The sequence below is a fragment of the Diorhabda carinulata genome, chromosome X, assembly GCF_026250575.1.
Source record: "Diorhabda carinulata isolate Delta chromosome X, icDioCari1.1, whole genome shotgun sequence".
Taxonomy (NCBI): Eukaryota; Metazoa; Arthropoda; class Insecta; order Coleoptera; family Chrysomelidae; genus Diorhabda; species Diorhabda carinulata.
In genome coordinates, this window is record NC_079472.1 from 20,498,561 (window position 1) to 20,512,317 (window position 13,757).

Genomic DNA, 13,757 nt, shown 5'->3' on the forward strand with positions numbered 1-13,757 from the left:
CTAATAAAAATAAAGCAAATGTTTCAAATTTGGTTTTATTTATTATATTGAGTTGCTTTTTGGTTACAATAAAGTATTCATGTGAATACAAATGATAAACAAAATTATTGCTCACTAGTATTTTCAACAGAAAACTTCAATTTCGTAGTGGTGTCAAAGATGTCTCCTGATTGTAAAAGAGGGCTAGGGAAATTGCTCTGAAAATAATGTTTCTTTTTGAAGAACATGCGGTAAATATAAAAAAATCAATCAATTCCAGGTTCACATGTTGAAATCTATCTTGAATTAACCTATTTGCTTGATTTAATGTTTTCAGATCACCTCAAATGTGAATGTTACAGGCTCTCCTCGACCTAGATGGTCTCTTTTGTTAATTGAAATACCAATTTTACAGTTCAGAGTTGATTATGCTTAGGATTTTGCAAAGAGGTTAAATTGTACAAAGACACTTCGTTTACAGACTTAAATTTCAGATGTTTACCAAATACGATATCTTCCTAATTAACCTTTTACTAGAAGAATTTTGTCTTATTCTCAATGAACAATTACTCAAACTCTTCCTAGGCAAAGTCAACTCTTCCTTCTTTCCCTTTAGCATATATAGTCACATAATAAAATGTGAAGTTAATCTGAAAACTTACGTGGTTCATAGCATCTGGAAACCCTTGTGTTTCCATACAAAATGCTCCATGCTTTTGATAATATCCACCAGTTTTACTTGGTATACTTTTATCTTCTGGTAAAAGGTTTCCTGTGTAAAACTGTACTCCAGGAAGGTCGCTGTAAATTTCCATTCGACGTCCAGATTGGGGATGAATTACATTGGCAATCATTTGTTCTAATTTCGTACGTGTTTGGGAAATACAAAAATTGTGATCAAACCCTGAGGAATTCGGTACCTTATCTATAACATCGCCAAGACGAACGGGTTCTTGGAAATCAAATACAGTACCCAAAACATCTAAGTATTTGCCTATAAATATATTCACTATGAGTTATATTCATATAATAAAATTTGGACTCCCTTATGAAAAAATGTATAATCACAAACACTTGTGAAAGTACTTTAGATAATATTGATATACCTTATTGGAAGTATTTTTCAAAAAACAACAGATTGATTAAATATCTAGTTAACTAACGCATCTGCAACGATGCAAAAGTAGGTGAGACAATTCCATCTAAATTGTTCAACACAGTACTTCAAGAAACGTTTAGGGAACTAACTTGAGAAGTGAAAGGCATTGAAATTCATAAAGAATTCATAAAACATTTTAAAATCTAAAAAAGTGGAAGATCCAGCATAATAGAAATGAAATTAGAATCTACTTTATCGGTGGGAAACAGAAATTAAAGAGAAAAACGATAAAACTAAAGTAGGCATGTTGGATAGAAAAAAAAAACCGCAGTAGGAAGTCAATTTTTTCATTCTACAGTATTACCATATCTCGGAGAAGTCATTACGATGAATACAAACATCAGAGTAGATATTAACAACTTAGTTACACTATCATTGAAAAAATAATACTACTTTTCGAAGTTTCATTCCACTTTAAAATAAAATTGTATTAAAATTACGAATAAGAAAGTAATCAAGGATACTTATATCGTTTATAGACTATATATCAATCACTTTTAATCTATTTTTTATAACGAGAGCTAAGGAAATACCGAGAAAGTGACTACAAAATCTTTTTGGAAAAATTAAGCTCTTAAGAATAGCTGAATAAATTGATCTAGCTTTGCAAAGGTTTATCTGAAATGGAACCTCATTATTTTTTAATATTAAAGTTAATAACTTCCCGAAGATATAATTTGATAATACGAAACTTGAATAATTATAAACTAAATATTGTTTGTACCTGTAGGAATGAGTTCGTCATCAATTTCAGTTATATGTGGAGCATTAATCTTAACCATATGTTTATATAGCTCTTCAGCACCTGTGCTATCCCCAGCTAAATTAAAATAACTGTGATTCGTTAAGTTTACTACAGTTGGTTTCGTAGTCATCGCCTTATAATTTATTACAAACTCGTTACTGGAATTCAGTTCAAATGTTACGTTAACTAGAAGAGTACCAGGATAACCTTCTTCCATATCTGGTGAAGCGTAACTTAACGTTACTTGATTCCCTTTTATGGAATAGTCCCATACGACTTTATCAAACCCCCTAACGCCTCCGTGAAGGTGATTGGAACCATCATTTTTTGCTAAATTGTACTCTACTCCTTCTATAGTCATCTTTCCTGAATGGAAAAAAATTTGTTTCATTGAGTATTGAATGTATATTTCAATGCAAATATTTGCTGATAATATTTTTAAGTATCCCATTTTATTATCAATTAAGAAAATTTTTTCTTATTGACTGTAAAATAACAATAGTAACAAATCTTATTAATAACTAGCAATAATCTAACAATTAATAATTGAAATCTAGTATTGAGGAAATTTTATTCTCCATCTAAGGTTGCTCTTCCCATTTCCTGCATTCTGTAACTGTATAATATGGAAAACCAAACAGTAATTAGAAATAAGACGTACCCTCTGATACTTGGATGGAAATGAGGAAGTTTACATCCTCCACCTGAGGGAGGATGCCATGTGGCTACTAAAAAGTGTCAACGCCTCTTCTTTATTAATTAACTTGGTGATCTGTGGAATTGACCATAAACAAGATCTAATATGTATGTACGAATTCAACTACATCTTTACTGTCACTTGTATTTTCTTTAAAAGCAGGTTCAGTTATTTTTCAATTTTGAATGTTTAGACAAAAATTACACAGGGGCATTATCTTCGATAAATAATAAATTAAATTGATTTAAAAGTTCAACCCCATGTGTATGTTAATGTTTTTTTTATCTGTACCAAATAAAAATAACAAGCAACTCAAAAAAGTTTTGAAATCAAGATTGGCATCGACCTTTTTACGTTTCTTGAGATTTCATATTCATTGTCATTAGTATCATCATCAATCTTTATTTATGTGTTAGCTTTGGCAGATAGATGGCGATTAGAAATCGGAGGACGTTGGAAATAAAGATATATAAAACAATAATCATGGTTTCAGGGCTCCCAGCTTAGAGATTATAAGTTTAGGGATATTTATAACTAAATTGCGTCACAGAATATCGATTAAAATTTTATAAAATATGGTTATGGTTCGATCTACACTGTAATGTTGTACATGATCCACCACAAATTATTTAGTATCAATAAGTATGATTCTAAAACAAATAATAATATGAAGAAAAAGATTTGTTACTTGAAGGTTTCGATAATTTTCGAAAATAATAACCAAGACTAAGTTGTACGGCGTGAAATATGGAGGATTTTCTGAACCCTAATTGAATATTTAAGTGAATCAGTAGATAGAATCTATGTAATTATTCGCTATAGAGCAGATTTTTTTAACAAAAGCTACTTTCTATTGGTTAATGCAACAATACAAACCAAACAATTTGTGTTCTAAATAATACACTCAAGAATAAAGTGGTTTCTTCAAATAAAAATATTAAAAGCCTGATCAATTAAGATATTGTAGAGAAACTATTTAAATAAAAAAATAATTCATCTGATATTAATAAGAATGATTCTACCTCAAAGCAAAAACAATTATAACAAGGAATGCAAAAATTAGTATTCTCGTTATGTCCTAGCTTCCAAATAACTTCCTATTATTAGCAAAACCGTAATGGATATGGGTATTATGTAGCTGGCATGAGTTCTGCATCAAACTACAGTGAGAAATGTGGAATTGGATGTGAAGAATAAAGGTCTGTATATTAAATTAACATCTTTAAATCGAATAGCAGCATTTTTTGTTTAATATAACAGCAGGAGGTTATGAAATTAACTTTTTTTAGATGCTGTATATACGTAAAGTTAATAAGACAACTTTTCAATTATAACTATTATATAATAAATACACGCTGCGACCTCATTTAGACTATCTTATACTTTCATTGAATACGATATTAATCAAGTCGAAAAGTTACTAGAATTTAGTTTAATTATGTTACTACCATGGGTGCTACCCACTTCTCATCTATTGTAATATGTAATTTCAACAGAAATACCTCATTTTTTTTAATAATATAATAATAAGAATAATTTAATAATAGATAATTATTAATTAAGAAATAATAAAATTGTTCAGTTAATGAACAAACATGAAAAAAAAATTATAAAATTGATTCCCAATTCAAATTTAATTTTCTGTTGTTCACTTATTTAATTTTGGAAAATATATAAAAACTCACTAACTTGTTTTTTGGAATAGGGTATCTATTCAACTCTTGCCTCATATTTTCACTTCTTATTCTATCTAATGACACTTTGGACTTTTACATTTTCCCCAAGTCCCCAACTTTTACAACTATCCATCAGTACTAACCGTAAAACTTATTTGTAAACATTCGTTCTGAGCTTCCTTGATATTTCTTCTAAAATGTTTTTATTCGAAACAACACCATAGTTGTGGCGCTGATTCATTTACCAGATTATTTTGTTTTGCAGTACTCCGTATGTCTACACCTAAATATTTGAACTTTTTCACGTTTTCTATCTGTATTTTATCCGCTTCGATTCTGTTTTTGTCTTTTCTATATTTATATTCATGTTCTTTAGTATTAATATTTGATGGCATATTATCGCAAATAGGATTTATCTTCTTTTTGGTTCTAAGAAGCAATATTCAATCGACGGCAAAACTCATTCAGAGATTCCAAACACTCCTCTTTTTCTTTATCTCAAACCTATTTGCTCAGCTTCATTTTGACTTCTTTTAATACACAGGTAGGAATAAATCCATACTCCAAACATTTCTACCCTGCTCATTATGTTTTCTTATCAGGATCTTTCGAAGTGTATTAATATTGTTTGTCAATTTAGCTCCTTTTTGTTGTAAAATTACTCATATTTTTTTTCCTGGTAATACTCTTAAATGCTTTATATATCTCTGCAAACTCGAGATACACTTGATACGTTTTTCACGTAAATAAATCGTTTTCCATTATTTTCTCGGTTCTGTACGATAAACTTTCAGTACCATATTCAGTAATTGTATGCCTACATAATTGTTATGATATGTATTTTCACCTTCTTTAAAAGTGGTAATATGAATATTCTTTCCAAGCTATTTGAATTTTCTCTTTGTTCTATTTTTTTTGTACTGCTTGCTTAGCTTCTACTTGTCTTATCCATCTTCTAATTTTACAGTTCTTTCTTCTTTATAATTTATTTATCTTTTTTGTATATTCTCCCTACATATTCTCTCTTTTTAATTGTTTTTAGTTGAAGGACAGTTTATGATTCCTTCTTTTCTTTCTCTTTTCGTGCTTAAACATCACGTTTGCTCCATTTATAATTTCTCCAATTTTTATTACTATTTTTCGTTTCCCTCATTTTCTTTCTTCTCTGTTTCTGCTCTTATTATATCCTCTTTTGTATAGCTCGAGAAATCGCAATTTCACTGTCTTCCTTTCCAAACTTTATTTTTAAGTCTGCATTTGCTGTTTGTTTTTTTCTAACTCAACAAATTTTCTATAGAATTTTTTGTATTTTCATTTTATTTTATCATAATTATTTCGTTTTTAGAGCAAAGGCTATACCGCCAAAACGGATCGGATATTTTGTTTTCATCCAGTGTTTATAACAATTCGACATAACACGGAATGTTAAAGATGAAGTGCAATAATGTCAGTTGTCAAAATTTTAGAGAAAAACAGTATAATTAAGTATGTGAAGTATACGACTGGGAAGAGAAGGAATCACTTACGTACCTTTGGCTATGCGATTGGCAAATCTACCAACTGTACATCCAAAATAAATATCATTTGATCCAAGATATCCGTCAAGATCATTAAAACCTACAACTATATCATCAATTTTACCATTTTTATCTGGTAAACAAATAGAAGTGATGTGTCCTCCATAATTAATCAATCGTATTGTCGTTCCTGTACTATTTTTCCATGTAAACTGTTTTATTTTTCTGCTTCCATACTGTCCATAATCATCAACTGAAAGTACCACTTCTGAGGATTTTGCACATTTACACTTATCAGACATTTTGCGTTTTCTGTTATAGCATGAACCAATGAATTATTTATATATCTATATAAAAATATTTTGATAACGCTTTTATCTCGGGTTAATTTTATTATTTGCAAATTGGGTAATCTATTATACTTGGCAATGAACTATGAAATGTAATTCAGACTTGAAAATGGTTCATTTCAAACCAAGGTCAAATGAAGTTTAAATATTAGAAATGTATCAAGAGGTTGGTATGTTATTTGTGACACGGTATGCGACTGTGTTAAAACTAGAGATTAAGATGTTAATTTGAGTTTGGACTATAAGTTAGGTTAGGTTGGACTTACTATAGTGAGCTGACTAGAATATTTTTGATTCATTTTCAAATATTCATTGAAAAATGTTAGGCCTGAAATTCTTGTATGGTTGTCTAGATCTATTTCGTTGATTTATGTTTATTTAGTTAGAAAATTAAAAGATATCAGATACATGAAGTAATACTCCAGGTCTGAAACAGTCTTTTTCTTTTTTATTGCTCACTGGCCATGGTCCGGTGGATTACTATATGAAAAATCGGAGAAACTCCCGACAGCTCTTTAGCAAAGGAACTAAGAGAAACCACATTTCTTCTGTGAGTGCGACGCTGTGTAAAGACAAACGCTACATTAAAGCTTCTTAAAGAGGTGAGTCGTATAGTTCCCCAACAGACATCTCGCTTTGCAATGTCGTTGCTACCTGACAGGTACCGGGTGACGAAATAGATCAATATGTCTCTAGCTCAACTAATTGACACAAATTACGAGTTATTAATAATCACATTCTTTATAATATATTTTTAAGCAGCTCCCAAATATTTGAGAATTTTCTAGCGTTACTTAGACAAATTATGATTTTTGTGTTTTCAAAAAATTAAACTCGAAATTTGTGTCCTATTCCGAGGCTTTTGTTACTTAGTTTTAGTAACAGTTGGCCTTTTACGGGATGGGGTCGTTAGCTCCAGTCCAACCAAGGAGAGCCCAGCCGGGTGGAAGAGATCAAGAGTGCGATACTAAGATGGTTTGGTCACGTCGAACGGATGCCAGAGGATTGAGGATTCAAACTTGAATACCAGCAAAAGCCGGAAGGACACTACCAGGATGACCACGCATAAGATGGCAGGATGAAGTAGAATAGAACCTGAAAGAATTAGGGGTCCGAAACTAGAGAAGAAAAGTACAACATCCAGAAAAATGGAAGACTGTTATCCGGGAGGTTAAGGTTCTTCAAGGACTGTAGCGCCAATTGGTGAATAAGTATTTTTTTAAGTAGTATTTTATAAGTATTCTAATAATTTTCAAAATAATTGATAACTGAAATTGTTTGATAAAGGATGGTATTCCATAAGAAAAAAAAGTGATGGGATTCATTTTATAACCGAAAGTCGTTGGAAAATAAAAAAAGTTCTCGTGAACAAATTTTCTAGAAAGTGTTACCAACAGTTAGCGCTAAATATATCGACTCAACTCATTACGTTACACCTTGTACGTTTCTGAACGTTAAATTTATAAAGTTTAATTGTAAATAAGTTAATGAGCAAAAATAAAATTATGGTTCACTTCAACACCATATCATTCAATGTAGTGTAATATACCATTGTTAGATAACAAACAATGCAAAGTGTTTTTTATTATCAATAATGATAAACAGTATGAAGTATATTTAAAAGCCGTTGCTGTGTGCGTATAGAGTATATTACATTAATTTGCCATTAATCGAAAAAATGGGCGAAGTGATTCTTACCGAAGATACCTTTGGAAAAGTAACTGATGGGAAAGGTAAAAACAGAACAGTGAGAAGATTCACGTGGCAAAATAAGAACAAATTCAGTGTACAAGTCATTGATTATGGAGGTTACATAACATCAATCAAAGTACCGGATAAGGACGGTAATATTAAAGATATCACTATTGGATTTGACACTGTTGAAAAGTATTTACAGCCATATAATAGGTGAGTTTTCATATCAAAAATTTGTTTCTTGGACAATAATCAAAAACCCTCCAAGAACATCCATTTATGAAAATGTTTGATATCCAGTATATAAACATTAAGTTTTTGCTTTAATAGCGTATGCTTCTTTTTAATTATACAGACAGAGTGTTTCTTAATTCATGCGACAAAATGTAGGAGGTGATTGCACGCATGAAATTAAGATCCTATAACAAAATTTCCTAAGTCAACTCATTGTCAAATTCCGAGATACCACCGTCAAACGGTGGTAACTAGAATTGAGTTTTTATTTATTTCTTTTTGCTAAAATTTCAGTAAAGCCAAAAACATGAAATTCTTTGATTTTTGTGAATTAGCAAAGGACTTAAATGGTCATTTACAGCATTTATTATGAATCGTACTACATTTTACATCTTTACTATTTTCCACCGAATTCATTACAAAAATTATAAATTATGTTGTGCATTTTTTTCTCTATATCACCTGGTTTTGGAGAAGAAATTAAGAATATAAAATATTTTCAAATAAAAAAGTTTATTTAATTTTATTTCATTAAACTTCATCTTCACAAAAAGTTTTGATATGAAAGTAAGTCTGCTAATTTCACCCCCGTATAATGTAGAGGAATGTTGAAAAAATACCCTTGATTAGTCTTTTGAGAGTGCTCAAAAATGACAGAATTTCAATTTCTAATATTACTGACATTTTAGAAAAAAAAAATATTAGTCACCACCTTTTAAGGGTGACATCTCGGAAATTGATAGGCTGAGGAAATTTTGTTATAGGAAAGACCCATCTTAATTTCAGACGAGCAATCACATCCTGAACTTTTTCGCATGAACAACCTATATTTGATCAACTACAGCTTTTTTATGGAAAGAATTTTAGTGTGTACTTTCTTGTCAAATCTGTTTATCATATTCTATAACCAAATTTGAATATGAACAAATTGAAAAATTAAAAAATTAAAAATTAAACATCAAATTGTTTGTTTAGATACTTTGGAGCGACTATCGGTAGAGTTGCCAATAGAATTAGAAAAGCCAAAATGATTGTAGAGGGAGTAACGTATAACCTAGCAAACAATAATGGACCTCATCATTTACATGGTGGTAAAATAGGATTTGATAAAGTTTTTTGGGAAGCGTGTATTCAAGGTAAATACGAGTTAACAGCAATGTAATTTACCTATAGAGCACAAGGTCAAATGAGGGGTGTGCGATTTTGGGCCAGTAAGTGAATAGAACCATATTATCAGCAGACTCTACGCTACCGTTTCACTTGTTCCTTTGCCACTACATCTGCCACTGGTAGTGTAGTCAGTTTTCACCTGCATTCACCTAGATTTTTTATGATTTTTTGGTCGTTATTACAAATAATTTATTCCCTAATCGATTTGTTTACTTTTGTAAAAATAATTCGAATCACAAATTGACGATTTCCTTTGATTTGGAAGAAATTAATTACAAAATCCGAAATATTCTTGGTGCATATTATCACAAACGACGCGGACTACTTTCTGTTTTAGCAATAGTATAGCCATCTACTCTCTCTTATTGAATAACTATGCCGAATATTCCACCTTGTAGTTCCTTGGTTGGTGTTTGTTAGCCCTTAAGAAAATGTTAAACGTAAGTTTCAGTTATCTACAACCAATGTCATTGACTATTGAGCTTCATCCACCAAATTTTCTAGATCTAGCACGTTTCTACCAAGCAAATTTTTCAAAATTAATACTTGTTATACAATACACAGGAAAATATCCTTATTCAGAATTAGTTGTTTTCATCAACTTTTAATGTTTGTTTGTTATCGATTTATCAAGGCCGCTTGATATGATGCAATACGACGTGCAATGCATTGCAAGACGCAATATTTCTTTCTCAAAAAAATGCGCAGATGAAGTTCAGCTGATTGTTCTTTCAGTTCCTTATCCAATTCTGAGCGATAATCTGTTAGTCCTTAAAAAACCTCTTCATTTAGCAATTCCCTAGTTTTTGATTTTATAAGTATCATTTGATACGCGTGTCGCAAATTCTGCTATTAAATTGAACCGTGTTTAGCCAGCGTCATTTTGAGAAACTTTGTGACATTGTAAATGTAAATCAATATTGACATATTTCGTCAGAAACAGCTGTACCTTGTGCCATTTTTAATATGAAGAAGCGTCTAAAACGAATTAAAATATCAAAATGGGATTCTTAGCAACGTCAAATATTGTCATGTGTTTCACATAGACTATAAAGTAGACGACAAATAGATACCACATGGTAATAAAGTAAAATATCTGAGGCTAACACAGGAAGTGTACTCTGGAAAGCTCAGATCAAAAACAAACAATGTAAGAAAATGCTGAGAAGAAAATTCACTCTGTCTATATAAAAAATTACGTCGGCGCTCAAAATATATGAAATCGAGGTTTTCCAGCTCCTCGAGGAAAGACTCAAGAGGACGAGTTAGTTAGCCGTTAGTGCTTAGTGTAAAAACAGAGCAAATTGCGACATTTTATATATTCATGTTATTCTATAAAACAATGGTGAGAATAGAATTATCTATGGATCCCGCTGATGATCAGATTACAATGATAAATAAACTTTCGAGGTTTCCTTCTTCAAAAAACCTACCTTTATCGAAACCTATTCAACTTGAATTGCCTCCTACATGAAGTGTGCTCAAAAAGCTCATTCCGACATAAAAATCTTTAAAATAAATTCGTGGGTTTTGTTATTTATCCATAAATTTTTAATTAAACCAAAAATATAACATTCCTAATAGTACAATGAGGCAGGCCTTTTAAACATCATCTCTTGTTTCAAAATATTGCCATTTTTGTTGCGTGCAAGTTGCCTTTCTAGGAAGAAGTCTAGTTACTTTTCGTATAATAACCAAACTGTCTATCTGGCTCCAAAAGAGAGGCATCAGCAGATATCATGATTGCCAGTTATTCACTGACCACGTTTTTCTAGTTCATTTCACTCTATGAAATATTTTGACCTTGGGAAAAATATCATGCAATTTCTTGCACGTTGTATTGCAACATGTGAAGCTACCTTTATAGAAGTAGCTTTAACCATTGTTTTATTTGGATGGTGATGTTGAATAATTTCAGGATCGTTCTAGTTGTTATATAGAAGGTTATATCATAATTAACTATATTCTAGTTATCGTAGTTTTGTTTTTTGCACGAAAATTTTAATTATCTAATCATAGCAATAACTGAGAATTCCGTTATATCTTTTCCTGCTTCTTGTGAACTCCCATTTAATCTTGTCAAAATACATACTGAAACTAACCGAATTAATAATTAACCGAATAAATGTATTCTTTGTGGGTAATAATATAAAAACACAAAATGTGTTTTCACACATTAATTTATTAGTTGATACCTTATAAATTAGTTATATTTTTAACTTGAACTCGTATTTTATAGGTACGCGACTAATCCTCAGTTATCATTCAGCGGACATGGAAGAAAATTATCCTGGAGATTTGATAGCGAATGTAATTTTCGAATTAACCAAAGACAATGAATTCCGTATAGATTATAAAGCTGTAACTACGAAACCTTGTCCGGTTAATTTCACAAACCATTCGTATTTCAATTTAGCAGGAAATGGAGCAGGTGCTCAAGAATTGTACAAACATAACGTCTGTATAAACGCAGATAAGATAACAGAAGTTGATGGCGGCATTCCAACGGGTAAAATCATGAAAATAAAAATTTCAATATAAAATATTCGTTTTTGTTTTAGGTAATCTTCTTCCAGTACAAAATACCGTATTTGATTTGAGAGTTCCTAAGGAACTAGGTCAAATAATTAACAAAGTACCTAATTCACCTGGTTTCGATAATAATTTCTGTATCACAAAGGGAATAGAACAAGGAAACACTTTTGTTGGTAAAGATTTACATAATTTCTTAAAGTATTTACACCCTTTTGTATTCTACTATGACGTCAATTGAAATAATATTGAATCAATTTTGTACATTGTACGAAAACTTTTTGGAGTGGTATGAAAATCCCTTCTGTTTTAAGACAATTTCACTGAACGAACATTAAATTTGTCTGGGGTAAGGCAAAGCTGCAACTTTTCGCAAACGTGTTTTAAAACTCGACTTTATTGGAATTGTCGCACCTAAAGCCACGTATTATCTACCAAAACTTTACTTTGATGGCTACTGATATCCAAGCGTTCTTGCCCATTTCTTTCCAAGAATATTCTGATAGTTCATAATTATAAAACCAAAGGTATTTCATATCAACATCTAATAATTATTTATTCAATTCTTGTCTTTTTTTTGTTGTGGCACACCACGCACACAGCTTGAATATGTCTTCACAAGGGACATGTTGATACCCAACTAGGATGTATCTTTGCTGAATCAATGGTGGTTTTACGGTTTATATAAGGTTCGTTCCAACCCATCAACAAACGGTCCTTGGTACGGTGACGATTCTGTTTTGTGTTCCAACCGACTTGGGTTTGTGAATCGTTTCCGAGATGGTCTTTTCCAGACTAGCAGGTCGGATCATACCTATAAAAGTTCAACACGGACGATAAAAGCGTTTCCCTGTTTGGTAAGACAATGACCTTCGTTTAAATAATTATAATTTACTTGTCTAAATCGGTACAATGGATCATTTAGGAAATTAATACCTTGAGAGACGGACACTTTATAAAACCATTTGAGGAAGGTAAAGATATTAATAATGATAATGTGAGTGAAAAATATTTTATTCTCACTGTTCATTTTTTAATGATAGAAATTTATGGTAAAAGCAGAAGGAACGGAACAGAAATCGGATAGATTTTGACGTACCTACTTGATGAAGTATGTCGAAAGAGTTTTGGAGTTTTCCAGTGATATTTTTATTTTTCTCAAACTTAACTGCCCGTTTTGTAAAAAATATCGTAGTCCACTTATGAAGAATATTATACTCAACATAATCATGTAATCCACCTAAGGGTGCCATGATCAATCACAATTACGTTATTCAATTTTAAATTTAGAAGATGATTTTTGATTTTAGCGAGTGTCTACCATCCAACGAGCGGTAGATTAATGGAGGTGTACAGTAACCAACCTGGAGTTCAGTTCTACACGAGTAACTTCCTACCTGAAGATGATACTGTGATGGGTAAAGACGGATATATAAAGAAACATGGAGGTTTTTGTCTAGAAACACAGAAATATCCTGATTCTGTTAATAATGTAAGTATTGATGTCGGTGTTTGAACATTTATAACAAACACAAAATTTTTTTTTATAGGAGAACTTTCCGAATACGATTGTTTACCCAGGAGAACAGTATCACCATTCTGTTGTCTTTAAGTTTTCATTGAAATAATAAACAACAGTTATTGTAGTCTTCATCATTAGATATTAAAACTATTTAGAACGATATAAAAGTATTCCAATGTATTAATATCCTCACCCTCACTTTCACAAAACTGTTTTGTAACCATTATTCACCGAAATTTAACGATTGGATACTAAACAGCTTGGAAAGTTTAGAAGATATTTTAAAAATATAAAAATTCCTAATGAACATGTACTAATTTCATAAGATGTAACTTCTTTTTTATACAATTATATCCATAACAATTGTAGATGTAGATTAAGACACTTGGACTTACTTCAAATTTGAAATTGAAATCTATAAAAAAGACTGATTGTTATATATGAGGTCATACATTTCAAGTGTTATAGCACTATTATCAAT

The 13,757-nt window shown here is 31.0% G+C and overlaps 3 protein-coding genes across 4 annotated transcripts in view; 1 reads left to right on the forward strand and 2 right to left on the reverse strand.

Moving 5' to 3' along the window:
- Nucleotides 1–13,757, reverse strand: part of LOC130900776 (fringe glycosyltransferase) — a 176,505-nt gene that overhangs the window by 81,247 nt on the left and 81,501 nt on the right. The gene's annotated exons all lie outside the window — the stretch shown is intronic.
- On the reverse strand, nucleotides 22–6,119 carry LOC130900777 (galactose mutarotase-like). The gene is made up of 4 exons (XM_057811647.1): nucleotides 5,787–6,119; nucleotides 1,863–2,249; nucleotides 642–973; nucleotides 22–197 (listed from the first exon to the last, which is right to left on the reverse strand). Exons 1-4 carry the CDS (start codon nucleotides 6,073–6,075, stop codon nucleotides 105–107), a joined length of 1,101 nt encoding a protein of 366 aa, XP_057667630.1. The 5' UTR covers nucleotides 6,076–6,119; the 3' UTR covers nucleotides 22–104.
- LOC130900778 (galactose mutarotase-like) lies at nucleotides 5,736–13,443 on the forward strand. Of its 2 annotated transcripts, XM_057811648.1 has the most exons (6): nucleotides 5,736–8,031; nucleotides 9,028–9,188; nucleotides 11,462–11,731; nucleotides 11,784–11,930; nucleotides 13,065–13,246; nucleotides 13,305–13,443. In XM_057811648.1, the coding sequence occupies exons 1-6, from the start codon at nucleotides 7,802–7,804 to the stop codon at nucleotides 13,380–13,382; spliced, it is 1,068 nt and encodes a 355-aa protein (XP_057667631.1). In that variant the 5' UTR covers nucleotides 5,736–7,801; the 3' UTR covers nucleotides 13,383–13,443. The 2 variants fall into 2 exon arrangements, 1 of the variants encoding a protein (XP_057667631.1); XR_009060218.1 differs by lacking the exons at nucleotides 13,065–13,246; nucleotides 13,305–13,443 and adding an exon at nucleotides 12,357–12,726 and having other exon boundaries at nucleotides 7,721–8,031; nucleotides 11,784–12,281.